The 17,651-nt window shown below is 47.0% G+C and overlaps 1 protein-coding gene across 1 annotated transcript; it reads left to right on the top strand.

Annotated features, from left to right (window-relative positions):
• Positions 1-3,990: 3,990 nt before the first annotated feature.
• On the top strand, positions 3,991-17,282 carry LOC135366175 (uncharacterized). The gene is made up of 4 exons (XM_064598839.1): positions 3,991-4,100; positions 6,569-6,657; positions 12,539-12,643; positions 17,056-17,282. The coding sequence occupies exons 1-4, from the start codon at positions 4,043-4,045 to the stop codon at positions 17,185-17,187; spliced, it is 384 nt and encodes a 127-aa protein (XP_064454909.1). The 5' UTR covers positions 3,991-4,042; the 3' UTR covers positions 17,188-17,282.
• Positions 17,283-17,651: the final 369 nt, after the last annotated feature.

Here is a 17,651-nt window from a genome sequence, read left to right as displayed (position 1 = left end):
AAAGCTAAGAAATAAAATTAATAGTTAAATGTACAATACATAAACACTTGCCATAACATGACAGTTTCCTTCCTGCATTCATGCGCTACCATTCACCCCACTCAAAGTGTGTACTGGATTTTTTGTTGGCGTTACACGCTCGTTTGACAGAACTTGAACAAGATTACATAGCACACAATAAAAGTAGAGTGATGTGCAGTTTTCCATTCACGCTTAATGCCGCAGCAGTAATGCATGAAGGACACTGCTAAGTTGTGTTGAAAAACACCACTTTCTGTTTGCATGTCTAAATGAAACGTACCTGACCTGATCCAAAGTAACCGTTCTGAGTCTGGAACACACAAAGAGAAAAACGCAACACACGCCACAACATTAACAGATAAGCAAATGAGCTGTGGCGAGCTCCACCTTGGGACAAAGTCAACAAGTAATTCACCAAAAGGCAAGAGTGCCTGAAATGTAACATCTGTGACTGGTAGCAGGACGGTCCACGTTCAATTCCTGGTGCTAGCACTGACTGGCTTTTTCATGAATTATTTGTTGAAGTTTCCATGTGCTTGAGAACATGAACCATTCCTCAACCACTGTATCCTCATGAGGTGATGAGGGTTTGTCATCCCAAAGAGACTCCCATTCTTGCATGTGTCCTTACGGTTGCTCACCACTGTGTCTTGTCAACTCATCCATTGCCGGCATGAAACTGATGGAGTTGTACCCCTTTTTATTTCATTATATATGGTTGTATATTTATTTTTACGCCTGTACCAACCCTCGGTCTCTACCTTACAACATGTTTTATATATTCTGGGATTTTGTAACTTCATGTTAGACATTAACAAGAGCAGCCTTGTGCACCGAAAGTCTCGTCTCATTAAAATTTAGATGCTCTCAACTGTCTTCTTTCTGTTGTGAATTTCTATTGCAGCATACCTGCACATTGCTGTTCTACGTACTGTGACTTTGCAGTAAGATTATGGATTTTGGATAAAAAAACTACACAGCACTGCTCAGGTATTTTTGCCTATCGAACAGCATGTATGCAGTATGCACACAGTATTTGTGCACTGGACCCACTAAAAATGTAATGAATGTGGCATTACCCACAGTAATGCACCAAGTTCAACACAAATATTGTTGAATCCAGGTATTTTAGCTTGCATGCCAATCCAGTACCACATCCAGTGTGAAGTTGTCACAAATAAATAGTTCCCATTTTTCTTAGCTCTCAGACACAGTGTGTTAACACAGACAGTGAATTAATAAGAGTAGACAATGTTATAATGAATTCTGGGCTATTCTTCAATCAAAGATTCACAGATAGTAAAGGCACTTTCCTCAGTGGACGTTGATGACAGTGAAAATTCTAAAACTTTATCAGAGACGACATCAGCGTCTGCGTGTCAGAAAGGATTGTGTGTCCAACAGTAATCCAGCTAACAGTAACAAAAATGTGCAAAAGACGAATTAACTGAACTAATGTAACGTACCTTCTATATCAGACAGTGAAGCCTGTACCACCCCATCCACAGGAACCACTGTCCAGACAGCAAAAGTGCTGGAAATGGGAGATAGCAGCTAATCGGAATGGCGACCGTTGTTTTCCACCCTGAAAGCACAGGTTGTAACGTTCAGGGCAGATTTAAGAGTGGTGTCAAGTTGTCTGCATGAGAATGCGCATGAAAAGTGGAACATAGGTGAATGTATTATTCAAATTACTTAAATTATAACATCACAATTTCACACCTGTTGTTGGCAGGGAGACTGCAACTAATGTGTCAGCAATTTCTTCATGCACTAGGTGCAAGCCAGATCCTGCTTCATTTCCGCCTTCACACACACACACAAATAGAGATACGATGGTGAGATGGGGCTGATGCCGGCCAGCAGGCTGGGCGCTGCCCCAGTGCCACTTGTACGTGATGAGAGATGATGATGGATATGATATGGGGCCCGGTAATCAAAGCAGGGTGGAGAGGCCTGTTGATGACAAGAAGTCCCAGAGGTGATGCAGACCTTGGCGTGTATGAGCTGGACTGGACCATGGGCCCAGCACCTTGCCTATGGTAAAGGGGCGATGATCGATCGCATGCAGTTCGTGCTGCAAGATCGCACGCTCCCGCTGGTAGTCCGGACAGTCCATAAGTAGGTGGTGCAGGTCTGCACGCACACTGCATGCTGCACAAAGGTCCGAGGGCGCACGGCCAAGACGCTGCCTCATAACTGGTGTAAATGCAACATTCAGCCGCATGCGGTGCACCTGTGCTAATGTAGAAGTTAGATTATCAATTGTCTATTGTATCTATTCAATCAACAACAACAACAACAAATAAGTTAATGATAATGAACGGGGAAATCAATCAATTCAATCAATTGTATCTATTGTGTTGTTAATCGTGGTTATATCAAAGTAAGCGCAGTAGGACAGCTGCTCAATCGATTCATGAAGCTTGCTATTTTTATATCTGAACCTCGACTTACCTTTTTGCTCTCGTTTTTTGCCTTAATCCTCCGTGGCAGGTTCAAAATTTCTGTGTCGGGCACTTCAGATTTTCTTCTTTGGAGTGGAGCTTAACACTTGAATGCTCATATGAATTGTTCGAACAGCGTACCACCGTCGCATTTTCGACAACTTCGCCGTGGCATGTCACGTATCATATCGCTCCAGCCCATAAAAGGCTAGGTCAGAACAAGGAAGTGCACTTTCCAAACGACGCCGTTCCAAAAAAATATTCGCATGCTTTGTTTCCGGCTTAGCAATAACATACACTCTAAAAACAGAACTTCACCGTAGTGCGCCAATCATTGTGGCGAACGATAGGGTTATCGCTTTGGATTCGAGGAGACGGGAAGGCGTACGCCTTTTTGTGGCAATTACCATATATCCAAATTGCCACAAAAAGGCGCACGCCCCCCTCTCGCCTCGAATCAGAAGCCACAACCCTATCATTCGTGGCAATGGTTGGCGCACAGCGTGCTATGCGGTGAAGCTCTGTTTTTAGAGTGTAACAGCTGTTCGCTTATGTACGATGCAGAGAGGACGAAACGAAAGCAGCCAAGCGGCCAAGCCAAGAGTTCATGCCAAGCCAAAGACAGATAAACCGAGAGCAGTGACGTCGGTGCGCCAGTGCGCAGGGTTTGCCGACGGTCTGACGGGCGGGCGTGGGAACTAAAAAAATGTTTTCTAAAAAACTATAAACAGTTGGACCAAGATATTTCGCACAGCTATTCAGTGTTCGCTAGTGGACACACAGCGCGAGTACCGCTGGGTTCTGCGGCCCTTCAAAATCGGCCTATCTGACCTTTCATTGAAGTGTCACTTGGTTCTAGACCCAGTTCTCAGTAATAATGACGCGTCACTCTACACTGTTAAAACAGAACTTCACCACATAGAACGCTCCTAGCCAACTATCATTCCTAATGATATCATTCTGTGCATTAATTTGTTGAAATTATGCCTGTCCCAAGATAGGCGCCTCCCCCCTGTTTTGAACAAATCAGGACAAAGAATGATATCAATCGGAATTATAGTTGGCTAGGAGCGTGCAATGTGGTGAAGTTCTGTTTTAACAGTGTAGCTCTCAGTCTGCTTTAAATCCATACTTGATTGTGTATCCGGGGTCTTTTAACATTTCGCATCGCATGATTGGATGTGCTTCTGTCGAAATAAAATATCCAGAACAATGTGATATTATTGTCAATTCTCAGAAATCTTTCTTTGAAGAAAAGAAGGTGAGGATTTGTTCTGCTACACAGAAATATCGCAATATGAACTGCATTCAAGGACGGTGATGAAACCTTTGAACAATAATCATGCCCCCCTGAGCAACGATGGCCAGCTACTGCGACCTTTAGTGAAAAAAGTCTCAAGAAATCTCATATCCTGTGTCTGTAAATATGGTGTTCCCAAACACCGGATATGAGTGTACGTTTCTCGCGAATACAAAGGTACATATTATAATAAAAAAGAAATATTGTACGCTAGGAACTAGTTATATGCTAGCAAACAGAAACTGCATTTGAAGCGCAGACGACTGTGAAGACTATGAAGACTTGGCAAGCCCTCTGCCTCGCTGTTGGCCTCTACGGAGCCCTGTTTATTGGTAAGCTCCGTACAGAAGACCTCTTTGCTCACGAAGTGTAAACACTATTTAAGTAACTAGTGACGCAGTATTTCGGGCTTTGTTAGGAGAGCGGGTGACAAACAGGCACCGACGGTATCTAGGTACTACGATAGCTGTACCTGTACGAACGGGCCAAATATCTCGTGGTATCTCATGGACACATTCATTCTTGATCGTAAGAGGAGACTCTGCACCAAAAACGTGTTGAAGTAACGCTGCGACATCAGCGCGACATAGCACGCTCCTAGCCAACCATCATTCCGAATAACATCATCCTATGCATAGATTTGTTGAAAGTGGTAGGAGGTGCCTATCTGAGACACATTATGCTTGTCCCAAATAGACGCCTTCCCCTGTTTTAACAAATCAGGACCCAGAATAATGATATCATTCGGAATGATGGTTGGCTAGGAACGTGCTTTGTGGTGAAGTTCTGTTTTAACAGTGCGGGGCTGACGTCTCCATATAATTTTCATCCTTGCACCTCAACTTCACTTTACCACCTTTACAGTATGCGTGAATGAAGATAACCCCCGATTGTACAATTCCATGATTGCGCACTTGTAGAGAGTCATCCCACACTGTTAAAACAGAACTGGCAACACATAGCACGCTCCTAGCCAACCATAATTCCGAATGACATCATCCTATGCATAGATTTGTTGAAAGTGGTAGGAGGTGCCTATCTGAGACACATTATGCTTGTCCCAAATAGACGCCTTCTCCTGTTTTAACAAATCAGGACACAGAATAATGATATCATTCGGAATGATGGTTGGCTAGGAACGTGCTTTGTGGTGAAGTTCTGTTTTAACAGTGCGGGGCTGACGTCTCCATATAATTTTCATCCTTGCACCTCAACTTCACTTTACCACCTTTACAGTATGCGTGAATGAAGATAACCCCCGATTGTACAATTCCATGATTGCGCACTTGTAGAGAGTCATCCCACACTGTTAAAACAGAACTGGCAACACATAGCACGCTCCTAGCCAACCATAATTCCGAATGACATCATTCTGTGTATTGATTTGTTGAAAATGAGAGGAGGTGCCTATCTGGGACAGATTATCTTGTCCCAGATAGGCGCCTCCCCCCTGTTTTGAACAAATCATGACACAGAATGATATCATTCGGAATGATGGTTGGATAGGAACGTGCTATGTAGTGAAGTTCTGTTTTAACGGTTCGGGGGCTGACGTCTCCATATAATTTTCATCCTTGCACCTCAACTTCACTTTACCACGTTTACAGTATGCGTGAATGAAGATAACCCCCGATTGTACAATTCCATGATTGCGCACTTGTAGAGAGTCATCCCACACTCTTAAAACAGAACTGCACCACATAGCACGCTCACAGCCAACCATCATTCCGAATGATATCATTCTGTGTATTGATTTGTTGAAAATGGGAGGAGGTGCTTATCTGGGCCACATTATCTTGTCCCAGATAGGCGCCTCCCCCCTGTTTTGAACAAATCATGACACAGAATGATATCATTCGGAATGATGGTTGGCTAGGAACGTGCTATGTGGTGAAGTTCTGTTTTAACGGTTCGGGGGCTGACGTCTCCATATAATTTTCATCCTTGCACCTCAACTTCACTTTACCACGTTTACAGTATGCGTGAATGAAGATAACCCCCGATTGTACAATTCCATGATTGCGCACTTGTAGAGAGTCATCCCACACTCTTAAAACAGAACTGCGCCACATAGCACGCTCAGAGCCAACCATCATTCCGAATGATATCATTCTGTGTATTGATTTGTTGAAAATGGGAGGAGGTGCCTATCTGGGCCACATTATCTTGTCCCAGATAGGCGCCTCCCCCCTGTTTCGAACAAACGAGGACACAGAATGATATTATTCGGAATGATGGTTGGCTAGGAGCGTGTTATGCGGTGAAGTTCTGTTTTAACAGTGCAAAGTTAAAAACGGAACTTCACAACATAACACATCTGGAAGCCAACCAGCACCTTCTAGAGAACGGAGAAGGCCTCTGCACTCTTTCAGTTTACGTCACGCATCTGGGCGTGCTGCGGCTGTTGGCGATAGATAGATGTGACGTCACCGAAAGAGCGAAGAAGAGAAAAACTGACTCATTGAAAATGTATTGCAGCCGGACGAGGTGCGTGACGTTATTGTCAGAGTGCAGAGGCCTTCTCCGTTATGTAGAAGGTGTTGAACCAACCATCCGAATGGAATCATATCGCTCTGTCTTCCGATCATGTTCAAACTAGAATTCATTCGCCTATTTTGTACATTTGCGTTTTGCGTAAACTGATCCAACCCATTTTCAACAAATCAACATGGACAACGATGTCATTCTGGATTATGGTTGAATAGGAGCGTGCTATGCGGTGAAGTTCTGTTTTTAGATTGGTGTAGTAAAGTGTAGGGTGCCTTTCTGCAAAATAACCTGAACTCGTTACCTTTTGCAGCAACCGCAGAGGAAGAGAGGAATAAGGATGGGCAACGTGTATTGCACAACTGCAATAATGACAGCTACGTTTTAGAGAAGGAGCACTGGGTTAGTTGTCGATCTAGTATTGCACTTTCTTTCGCGAAATGGTTCAGTGCTACTGAGTCCCTCTACGTATATTTGAAAGCTTGGCGAAGCCACTTGGCTTGAAGGAAACCGCAACTTGGTTTGTGTTTTTGCTGAATCATAAGGAAGTATCAGAATAGGGGGTACAGTTTTAGGGTACCTAATAAACAGGCGTACGGCGGACGCAAACGAAAGCAACATGAGAGAGGTTTAGGATAGGATTTTCCCCAACGAAATCCAAAGTCAGTTTTGGACGTCGCGAATACTGCAACCGTATTTGCTACTTTTCTCAGTAGCGGATTTATTATCCTGCTGCATTTTAAATTTCGAGAGAAAAAAGTATTTCCGCTACAAATTAAAGTAGCGGCGGTCTTTTTCTCCACGATCGCTACCACATTCGTTCCATGGAAAAGGTGAGACACAGTGAAAAAAGCGAGATTTTAGCGAAACGGATTTTTTCTTCTTATTCCTTTTATTTACTTGACATTCAGGCAGACATCGCTCTATCAGATATAATTAGGCGTGATGTAAATCTTTGCTAATATTAGCCCCCTGTCCAAAGTGTCCGACTTCCGTCAGTTCACCAGGCGACACAAGTTTCCTCTTATGTGTATATCGGAATGCGGAATTCCGGTGGAGTTTCGTTTATCGAACTACGTGACATTCACCTCCAGTCCCCGTGGCGGGCGATGCCGCTCCGCGTTGTTTGTTCGGTCCGACATTCCAGCCATCAAGAAGGATATTATTACGGGCGGACAGGGCGAATACGTATGTTGCAATAGCCGACCTTGTCCTTACTGTGGTATCACTTTGCCTTCCTCCGGCGGTCGCTTACGATACTGGTGACCTGGCCGCAGTACTGGACAACGTCCCGCATCCATATCTTCTTTGTGGTGACTTCAACGCCCACAATGTCATCTGGGGCAGCGCGCGCTCGGACACGCGAGGGGAGAGACTGGCAGCCTGTTCGAGGAGCGAAACCTTTTAATCCTCAATTATGGCTCCCCTACGTTCCTGAAGACAACGTACCATTCCACCTGCTTGGACCTCTCAGTTGTGTCAACTCCTATCGTACATCGCTTCAGATGGCAGGTGGGCGCTGATACCCTTGGAAGTGATATCTTCCTGTCCTGATCAGCATGCAAGGTGCGCGAGCACAAGCCCACTCCCACATCGCTAAAAGAACGGATTGGCAGTCCTACCAGATGCATGCTCGAATCTTCTCTTTTAGACTGGAGGCCCCAAAATGCCCCTGACTTCTGCGACGTGGTTGCTAATGCGGCACGCGCTGCGACCCAGGTGCACCGCATACCCGCCAAGTTCACGTCCGTCGACGCGGAGTATGAGAGGCTGCGCGCTATCCGCCGCCGCGCCGAGCGACGCGCCCGCCGCACACATCTCCCAGTCGACAAAAGTGAAGCGAGGCGGCTACAGAAGGTGATTCATAGGCATCTGTGCAAGCTGACACGCGACCGTTGGAGAAGCTTGGCGACATCATTGTCTCCAAGAACACCCATGTCTCGAATTTGGTCGGTGCTCAAAGGGCTCGCCACTCCCGTTTTCCAAAGGCATCCTTTCCGCTCACTATCGCTTGCCACTGGGTGCTCTCAAGTCGAGGTTGCAGAGCAGTACTGTGCCCGCCTGACATTGACACCTGCCACTCCTCTCGCGTCTTCCCTTGACATCCCTGTAGCCCTTGAGTCCTCCGCAGATCCGTCATTGGATGTCCCATTTTCGCTTACCAAGCTCGAATCTGCTATAGGGCTCTCGCTTGTGCACACGTCGCCGGGTCCTGGCGGAGTCACCTACAAAGCAGTGCGGTATCTCCCGCTCTGTGGCCGCCAGCTCCTTCTGGGCCTCTTCAACGAAACTTGGCAGGCCAGCTCCATTCCGCCGCACTGGAAGTCCGCGATGATCGTGCCTATCCTTAAACCTGGCAAGTCCCTTCACAATATCGACTCTTTTCGGCCAATCGCACTTACAAGCTGTGCAGGGAAAGTCATGGAGCGGATGGTCCAATCTCACCTGAACTGGCTTTTCGAAGCCTCGAACTTCTTCCTTGAAGTCATGGCCGGCTTCCGTCAAGGCAGGTCGGCGATAGACAACATCATCGACATTGTCTCTAGTGGACAACAAGCGCGATCGGAAGGGAAGCTCACAGCAGCGGTCTTCCTCGACGTAAAAAAAAGCATATGACAGCGTGGTGCACAGCACCGTCATTGCGACGCTCCAAGAGGCTGGTATTGGGGCCGCCCACTCGCATGGATTCGGGACTTCCTCGTTGACCGCACCTTGTTTATGCGCACCTCTGAAGGGGACACCGCACACTACAGAGTTCTGCGAGGTGTCCCGCAAGGGAGTGTGCTGAGCCCACTGCTGTTCAACGTCATCATGGCCCGCTTTACCTGCCCAATTAAGTGAACATGTCAACATCACAATATACGCCGATGACCTCTCCATCTGGGCCTCCTCCACCCGTCGGGATGTAATCCAGCGTCGCTTGCAAGGTGCTCTGGACACTATCGTACCTCTCCGACCGTGGTCTTTCTATCTCACCCAGCAAGACTGTTGCCATGGCATTCACCCGCCGGTCCTTCCGCAAATTCCCCCTCCGCGTTGACGGCCAACAGCTCGCCTTCGTACGTCATTACAAATAGCTGGGCATAACCATTGACAGAGAGCTGACTTGGTCCAAGCACGTCAAGGCCCTGTCTACCGCGGCGACTACCATCGGGAACGTCCTCCGCTGCATCTCTGGTTCGTCCTGGGGCCCCTCATACCCTGACCTTCGCCAGGTGCATACCTCACTCGTCCTAGGGCTCCTGCGTTACAGCTTACCGGTATTGCACGGTCTAAGTTCAACAACAGAGCGCGAACTTTTGAACATCCAGGCGCAAAGCCTTCGAGTGTGCCTTGGTGTCCCCAAAACGACCGACACCTTCCTGGTCTTGGCTGAGGCGAAGGAGACGCCAGCCCACGCTCGTCCTACGCGACATGGAGACCCTGCGCTCTTGTGCGCGGTACCGCACACGACATGCTGCCCACTACCTACGGGACATTCACCTACTGTTTGAAAACTCAGCTTCCGGGGCTGCTGTTTGCAGACTGGCATAGTCTCTTCCGCCCCCTCCGTCGCGCCTGGTATACGCCCCACCTTTGTGGACCCTCGTGCTGCCTCTGACGGACCTGCATATTCCCGACATGTCCCGCAAAAACGACACTCCTGTCCTCGCTGCGCGCCAGTTTGCTCTTGACCATTTGAACTCGGTCCACGGTCAGCGTAAAGCAATTTTCACGGATGGCTCGGTTGTGTACGGCGCGTCGTCTGCAGCTTTCTACATACCTCACAGCGAAACTGCGCAGGCTTTCAAGCTGCCGCATGAAACTTCATCCACTGAAGCGGAACTGACAGCCATCTATGAAGCGCTCAACGCCATATCCGGTTCACAGGCCGACTCGTGGTCCATCTTCACGAACAGCAAGTCAGCATTGGAGACCTTGGCGTCGTACCGGTGCAGTGCTATTTGCGATCTCCGCACGCTTGTAATCGCCAGATACAACGAGCTCCTGGCTTCCGGCCACAGCGTACGGCTCCAGTGGGTACCCAGTCACGTCGGGCTGCCCGGAAATACCCGTGCCGACATTGCTGCGAAACGTGCCCATACCACGGCTGCCTTGAGTCTCAGCATCCCGCTTTCAATGTAAGCCTGCCTGCTCCAAATACGTCGCTTGCGCTCTCGCTGTGTCTAAGATTTCATAGAACGTGCCATCTCGCCCAATACATTTCTGCACTCCATCGACCCAAAAATGCAATACGTCCCTCCCCCAAACATCACGAGGAGGGAGGCGTCTGTTATCCACCGTCTGCCGTTAAGCGTGGCTCGAACGCCAACACGGCTCTTCCAACTCAGCACGCTTGACACCCCGACATGTGCAGCCTGCTCTACCGAGGGCAACACTTCCCACCTACTCCTCCACTGTCGCCTGTTCGCCGCTCCCCGTGCCACTCTGATGGGGCGGCTAGCTGCCCTAGGGCTGAGGGAGGTGTCGCTGGCAACGCTATTGGGCCCTCTGCAACGCCCCATTCAGTGGCGCGTCAGAAGGGAACTCGTACGCTTCCTTACTGACACGGGGCTCGCGCTGAGCCTGTGACTGCGCCTCTTTTCTTTCGCCCTTCTCGTTTTTTCTTTCTTTTCTTCTTTTTATTTTACCTTTTTTGTAAGCGGGAATAGCAAGTCGGCTTCTGGAGCCAGACTAACCTTTCCCCTCTTTCTTTGTGTTTTGTCTTTTTTTTTGCAATAAACCTATATTCCCCCCACACACACACACACGAGGGGGGAAAGGGTTACAAGCCGTCGGGTGACCTCATTTTTGATAAGATAGCTCTGATTCCCGCACTCACCGCCGGTGTTTGTTCCTTGGGTAAGGCGTGGGCCGATCTATAGATGTTACAGGACCTTCTGGATGTGCATACTTCAGATCCTCGGGTGAGGTTTGTTTCTTTCACGAACCAAACATCGTCTGGTCAAACGGGTGCTGCGTGGACGACATAATCGTCGAATTAAATTATTTATTCATTAAAATCACCATGATGAAGGAACGCATATAAACCGTTCTTAAGTCTATATATTAGTCTTAGTTATTTGCTCATTCAATGTATTTATGAAAGTGTTTAGGGCATTTAAATACTATATTTATATTTCATACTTAAATACTGCACATACAAAGCATTTATGACAAGTATTTAAATCCATATTTAAGCAAAGTATTTTGTATTTATATACATCAAGAATATATTTATGCCCATCGGTGGCGGTGATGCACAGAAAAAGTTTGGTGCCAATTTCGGTTCGGGCAGTTCTCGGATAGTTTTTCGCGCCATGCCGTTCAGCCTTTACGCTAAACGTGTGCTCCATTGACTTCTTTTCCGTGGCTGGCTCACGTCTTGCGCAGCGCGAAGGCGACGCATATACAGTTCGGGGCGAGTTTGGGTACTCCCGCTCTTTTTGAAAAATGCGTCCCCAAAAAACACCTTCTGCACTCTTAAAAATGAACTTCACCTCATAGCACGCTGCTAGCCAACCATCATCTCGGGTGGTATCGCTATGTGACCTGATTTGTTGAAAACGGGAGGCGTACGCCTTTTCTGTGACAATTATGACCAGCATAAGTGTCACAAAAAAAAAAGCCGTACGCCTCCCGTTTCCATCAAATCAGGGCAGATAACGATATCATTCGATATGATGGTTGGCTTCTGAGAACGTGCTATGCGGTGAAGTTCATTTTTAGGAGTGTAAAACAATACGCTGGATGAATCGCCTATAAAATCTGCTCTGCGGGAGGTCGCGCAGTTCGTTTGCTTGCTCACCATAGAAATTGAACCGACACTTCCGATCCAAGCAATTGTTCGTCTTTGCGCTGTTGTTTGCGTGCTCGGCCCTATACAAGCAGTTGGATGCCACGTGAGCAAAGGACGCCAAAGGAGCACGGAATGCACGGGACCCCAGCGACTGTATCACACCGCGCAAGGAAGGAAATATGCTCACGCTATTAGGAGGGCTCGAGGATACTAAAGACATGGAATTGCCATTCAAACCGGATGCTATAAATTTAACAGCTCATTCTTGTTCCACAGTTCTGCACCGCATTAGATTTGCAGTGTCCTATACTAATGCCCCGAAATCACGGGGTATATTCGAGAAAATCCCGAGATTTCGGGACGTGAAAAAATGCCGTGATCCCAGTATTTCAGGATACGCATCCCGCGTCCCAACAACACGTATCACGAACAGCGAAGAGTGGCCCTAGAAGATCATTGCGTGTGATGCTCTCTCACGTAGGCTTTACTTTTTTACTCTCGCAGAATAACATCTCTGCATTTCCCGCTGACTGTCGATACTATTGCAACAGGAGTCGTGGTGCCGAAGAAATTTGGTATGGCTACTACGAACCGTTTACTCCATGCACGGTAAGTACAGCCAGTTTTACTTGCGCTACGAATGGAGCACTTCCAAGTCAGCCCCGTACGGATTCGAATTACCCTTCCTTACGTTCCGGAGTAAGGGTAAACTTGCATAAATTGGAACTCCTAAGGAGAACATCCGAACAGGTCAGATATGGGGATTCAAGAACAGTGACGGCATTGCACTCTTGGTAACAATTAACCTTTTCCGAAAGCCCCCTTAGGCCCGGTTCCACCAACAATCGAGATCAGACAGTGCTCCATAGACTTGCTGTTCATCGTCAACCGGTTGTTTCACCAACGCGGGATAGCGAAATTTCCTGTCAAACAGAGTCACATAGAGCCGTTGGTAACAGGGGGTTGACGATTAACACGAAGTTTAGGGACGTCTATAGTCAGTGACAACATAAGTCATACACATGAGCCCGCCCCCACACAAGAATCGTTCCGCGCGCGCGAATGTAGTGCGGCGCGGCGAAGTGGGAACTGGGGGAGAGAGAGAGAGCGATGGGAGGCCGGCACTACATGGCGAAACGGGGGCGCCGTGCAAAGACTGCTAGCCAATCACAGGAGCCTGCCACGGATGAGTGGGCGGTCCTAATTGTAGCACTAAAGTTGTCACTGACTACAGGGTGGTCCACCAACCATGATAGAAATTCATAGTAAAAAACGTAAGCCTCGGAGAGACATGCGGTCAAGGAATTTTTTTTCTGCCAATAACTTTTGCCACATATTGGTAACGTTTTTATTTCATTTCAATTCACGGAAAGTTAATTTCTTGAATTGAACTTCGAAATTTCTCAAGGCAACCTAACGTTTTCTTTGCGGAAATTGGTTCCCCGTGGTCATTTTACTCAGTATAGCCCATAATCCCACTCGTAATGCAATGACAATTGCCGAAATAAATACGCCGAAAATCCGGGGAAATGAGCCCGTGTTTGTTCCGTGGGTAAGGCTTGTAACCCTTTCCCCTCTCGTGTGGCCTGTCAATGTAACCTCCTGTCTTCGCAGTTTTGGGCTCAAACTACGAGCCGTCAAAAAAGAGGCGGAGCCAAAGTGTCATTTCCACGGATTTTCGGCGAATTTATTTCGACAATTGCCATTGCATTACGAGTGAGATTATGTGCTATACTGAGTAAACTGACCACGGGGATACGATTTCCGCAAAGAAAACGTTAGGTTGCCTTGGGAAATTTCGGAGTTCAATTCAAGAAATTAACTTTCCGTCATTGAAATGAAATAAAAATGTTACCAATATTGGTGGACCACCCTGTATAATCTCGGTTCAAGTGTTAACTGCCGGTGGCCTTAGTGGACCAATAAAGGAAGCCGCTTCGTGAATAACAACATTGAGATTCCTAAACTGGACCTTCTACACAAAACACAGATTTTCTTTCTTTTCTTGTGATTCATTTTATTCTTTTTATTTATTTCTGTTAAGCCGATGTCCCGTTTGGCTTACGTTTCCTCCCCTTTTTTTTGCAAAAATACTCCAAAAGCCAGGAGACAACATAACTGGACAAAAAAGTAGAGAAATTCTGAGGACGCGACGATCGCCGATTACCTGGACAAACGTGGCTACCCACGCAGGTTTATCGAGGACACTCGCAAGCGCATGCAAACATCTGGACCGCGCGACGGGAACCGCACCCGCCATACATGCGTTGTCATCCCCTATGTCAAAGACGTTTCTGAAACTATCGGCCGGGCTTTGCTTCCGCTGGATATCAGGACTACGTTCAAACCGCATGTTAAACTTCGAAGTGTCATATCGAAACCGAAGGACCCCGTCCCCCCGGAAGACCAGTCTGGAGTAGTTTACAAAGTACAATGCAAAAACTGTGACACGTGCTACATTGGCGAGACAGGCAGAAAGCGGAACACTCGTTTCAAAGAACATAAACGGGACATCAAGAGCGCGACCCACGCCACACGGTTTAAGACAGAGCTTATAGCCCATTGTTGGGACACGGGACATTGTTTCGACTTCGACAACGCGGCGACCTTGGCTCGCGAACAAAGATGGGGACCCAGGAGGCTTCTAGAGTCGTGGCACATACGTGGTGACCCCTCGGTTTGTAACAAAAACCGTGGCCCCCTTCACGAACAATACTCCCATCTCCTTAAATAGCGACCGGTTGTATAACCTCTCATCCAGTTTGGCACTGATGATGCCCCTCGTATGACGGACGAAACGTCTGAGTAAAACTTATTATTTTGTTATGTTAAGCCGGTGTTCTCTACTTTTTTGTCCAGTTATCCCCTTTTTTTCTTTGTTATAATAAATATACCCCCACCCCAAAATTTCCTTCTTTTTTTCGAGTACCAACTCAAAAGCTCGGCGACGATCACGGAAAGTAGCCTATATTTTCAAAGACTTATTGAAACTGCTTCGCTAGCGTGCATCATGTACAGGTAAAAACATATATCAGACGAAATCGCAAAGCAGTACACGCAATGCGATATTGTCACTGCAGATGCGCTTTCTCTGAGGTCTTCTAACTGTCGCACAGCTGACGTCCACCCAATGGAAGAGAATATATATGACATATGAAAGACCTCCCAGTAGTATACATATGAGTGTCAACAGCAGAATACCTGACAGGACAAAGCAGAAAATTACACGCACGAGCCAGAGAAACAAAATTCGATCACGTGTTCCCGGCGAGGCTATCAACCCGCCAGCGAACTTCATCTGCATGGCAACTGTCGGTGCCGTAATCGCACAGTTGGGTGAAAATAGCATCGGTTCATGTGCTAGCATCGGTTCATGTGATTTCGTGCGCCGTTGAATACCCGAAACTTTGAAGCCTCAATTTCGGGACTTATTTTGGGCAGTTCCATTTGCAATATCGAGCGGATTTCTTGGTGGATCTGACTAAGTTCGCAACGGGCTCTCTAATTCTGTAAAAAAAAACGTTAGGTTGACTTGGGAAATTTTCGAGTTCAATTAAAGAAATTCGATTTCTCTTAATTAAAATCGTATGAAAATATTTTTGCAATATGGTAAATTCGGCTGCCACGCAAATGCCGTTTACCCCGTATTTTTCCGTCGCCCCGTTTTTTTTATAAAGTCCGAATGACACGTTTTTTGAAACACCCTGCATAGTTCCTCCTATTTGAGCGAGCGTGCTAGCTCTTTCATCGTCATCATGTATTTCTCTCTCTCTCTCTCTCTCTCTCTGTGCTTGTCCACTCTCACCCACTTGCCCTTTCCCGCGAGCCTTTCCCTTTCCCTCTACATCCTGTCCCTCAGCCGGTATATTTTCACTGCGAAAGGTGGCACCCTACCTTCGGCCGATGTCGTGTGGGATGACTGTTTGTGAGTCGGGGCTATGTGGACTCCCGCTGGACCTGTTTCCATGCCCCGTTTCATCTTTTGCTTGTGGATTTTCTAAGTGATATCTTCGCATCTTATTTGGAAAAAGGGGATTGCAGACAACTTGGTTTTGCTGAGCACGCCCTGTGCTATCGTGTCAGCCAAATTATTTCATGGTATTCCTGGTGATTGTTTTGTATGCTGATATATTCCATCGGATTATAAATAACCACCACTCCCCTCTGTAGTGCTTTGCCTTGAGGGTATTAATAAATTAGTATGCATATATTAGTATTCTCTGAATCACATCGCATCTGTCATCAGATTTAATGGCGAAATACATGTAGACAAGCGAATGATTCATGCAGAGAGGTTCCTGGGGGGCTCACAAGCTTCTCGGAATACATGTACTAAATTAATCAGATCCAACCAAATCCGTGGCTAACCCCACACCGTGGCTAACCTTTCCCTTCTTTTTTTTCTTACTTTGCATTAAACATATCCCCCCCCCCCCAACCAAATCCGGGCGAACCGCAACGCCGTAAGCGCGCAACAAGCTCTTGGCTGTGCTCGAGCTAGTACAGAAGTTGTGCCAAGTTGGTGCCCGAGTCTGTGCCGAGTATGAGTGGCCGGGAAAGACCGCATACATCTTCTGTGTTTTCCTACCCAAAGCACAGAAAGTGGGGTTTGTTACTGGAAACGGAAACGTTAAATACCCAAATTCTGCAGGAAACGAAAATATTTTTGTTAGCTTCACCGGAAACCGAAACGGAAACGAAAATCCGCTCAACAAACGAAAACGCTACCGAAAATCGTCTGGAAACGGTAACAGAAACGGAAAAACTGAATTTCTTAGGTACCGGAAACAGAAACGGAAACATTATTATTTTCCGTAACCGACCCTGGTTTCTTGCTTAAAGTTTCTTGAAGTTAAGTTTCTTGGCTTGACGTCACCGTTTCCTTCTTGTTAGCTCCTATTCATTCTTACCTGGTGTGTTGGTTCTCTGTCACCCGACACCTAAATTTTGACTGATGGATGTAGAAATCACAACGCATAGTGTTATAAATACAATTGCTGGTATCGCACATCTTTTCACAGAATTCTACCGACGTCTACGACGAAAAAGGGCATATCAAGTCTGGAATATGTATTACCAGTGGCGCAACCGGAGAGAAGACATGGAAATGTGATTTGACGCAGCCACCTACGATTCAGCTGCAAACCTGCTGATCAGCAGCTGTTGAGGATGAAGGCGCCGGTAATAGCATACGTGTAGTGGACCTCTCCTCGAATAAACAGAATGTCATATCCAACCGAACATAACATCCAGAAGATTTGCACGCTATGATTATGCTATCACCAACACCAAGCACGCGAGTTACGGCTTTATCGGAAATATACCAGGAGAACAGACTTTTTGGAATCGCAGGGAAGTCGTCTGATATTCTTGTTCGGTTTCCTCACATGTAATGCATCTTTGGTTCAAGCCTGGGCAGTTGGCTACCACCATGTCCGTTAAGGCTACGGTCCCACCATTTCCCTTCCCCGTTGCGTCGAATCAGCTGCTATCGGCTAGCGGCCAGCAGGAACTCTGCTTTCTCTAAACAGGTTCCCTAGAAAATCCGTACTCCCAAAATAGCCCTTCGGACTTGGGCTACCCACGAGCCTATTATCCCTTCACAAAGGCAAGAGTC

This window comes from Ornithodoros turicata, chromosome 1 (assembly GCF_037126465.1).
Source record: "Ornithodoros turicata isolate Travis chromosome 1, ASM3712646v1, whole genome shotgun sequence".
NCBI lineage: Eukaryota > Metazoa > Arthropoda > Arachnida > Ixodida > Argasidae > Ornithodoros > Ornithodoros turicata.
The sequence above is the reverse complement of the archived record's forward strand: the minus strand, read 5'-3'. Positions and strand labels throughout refer to the sequence as shown.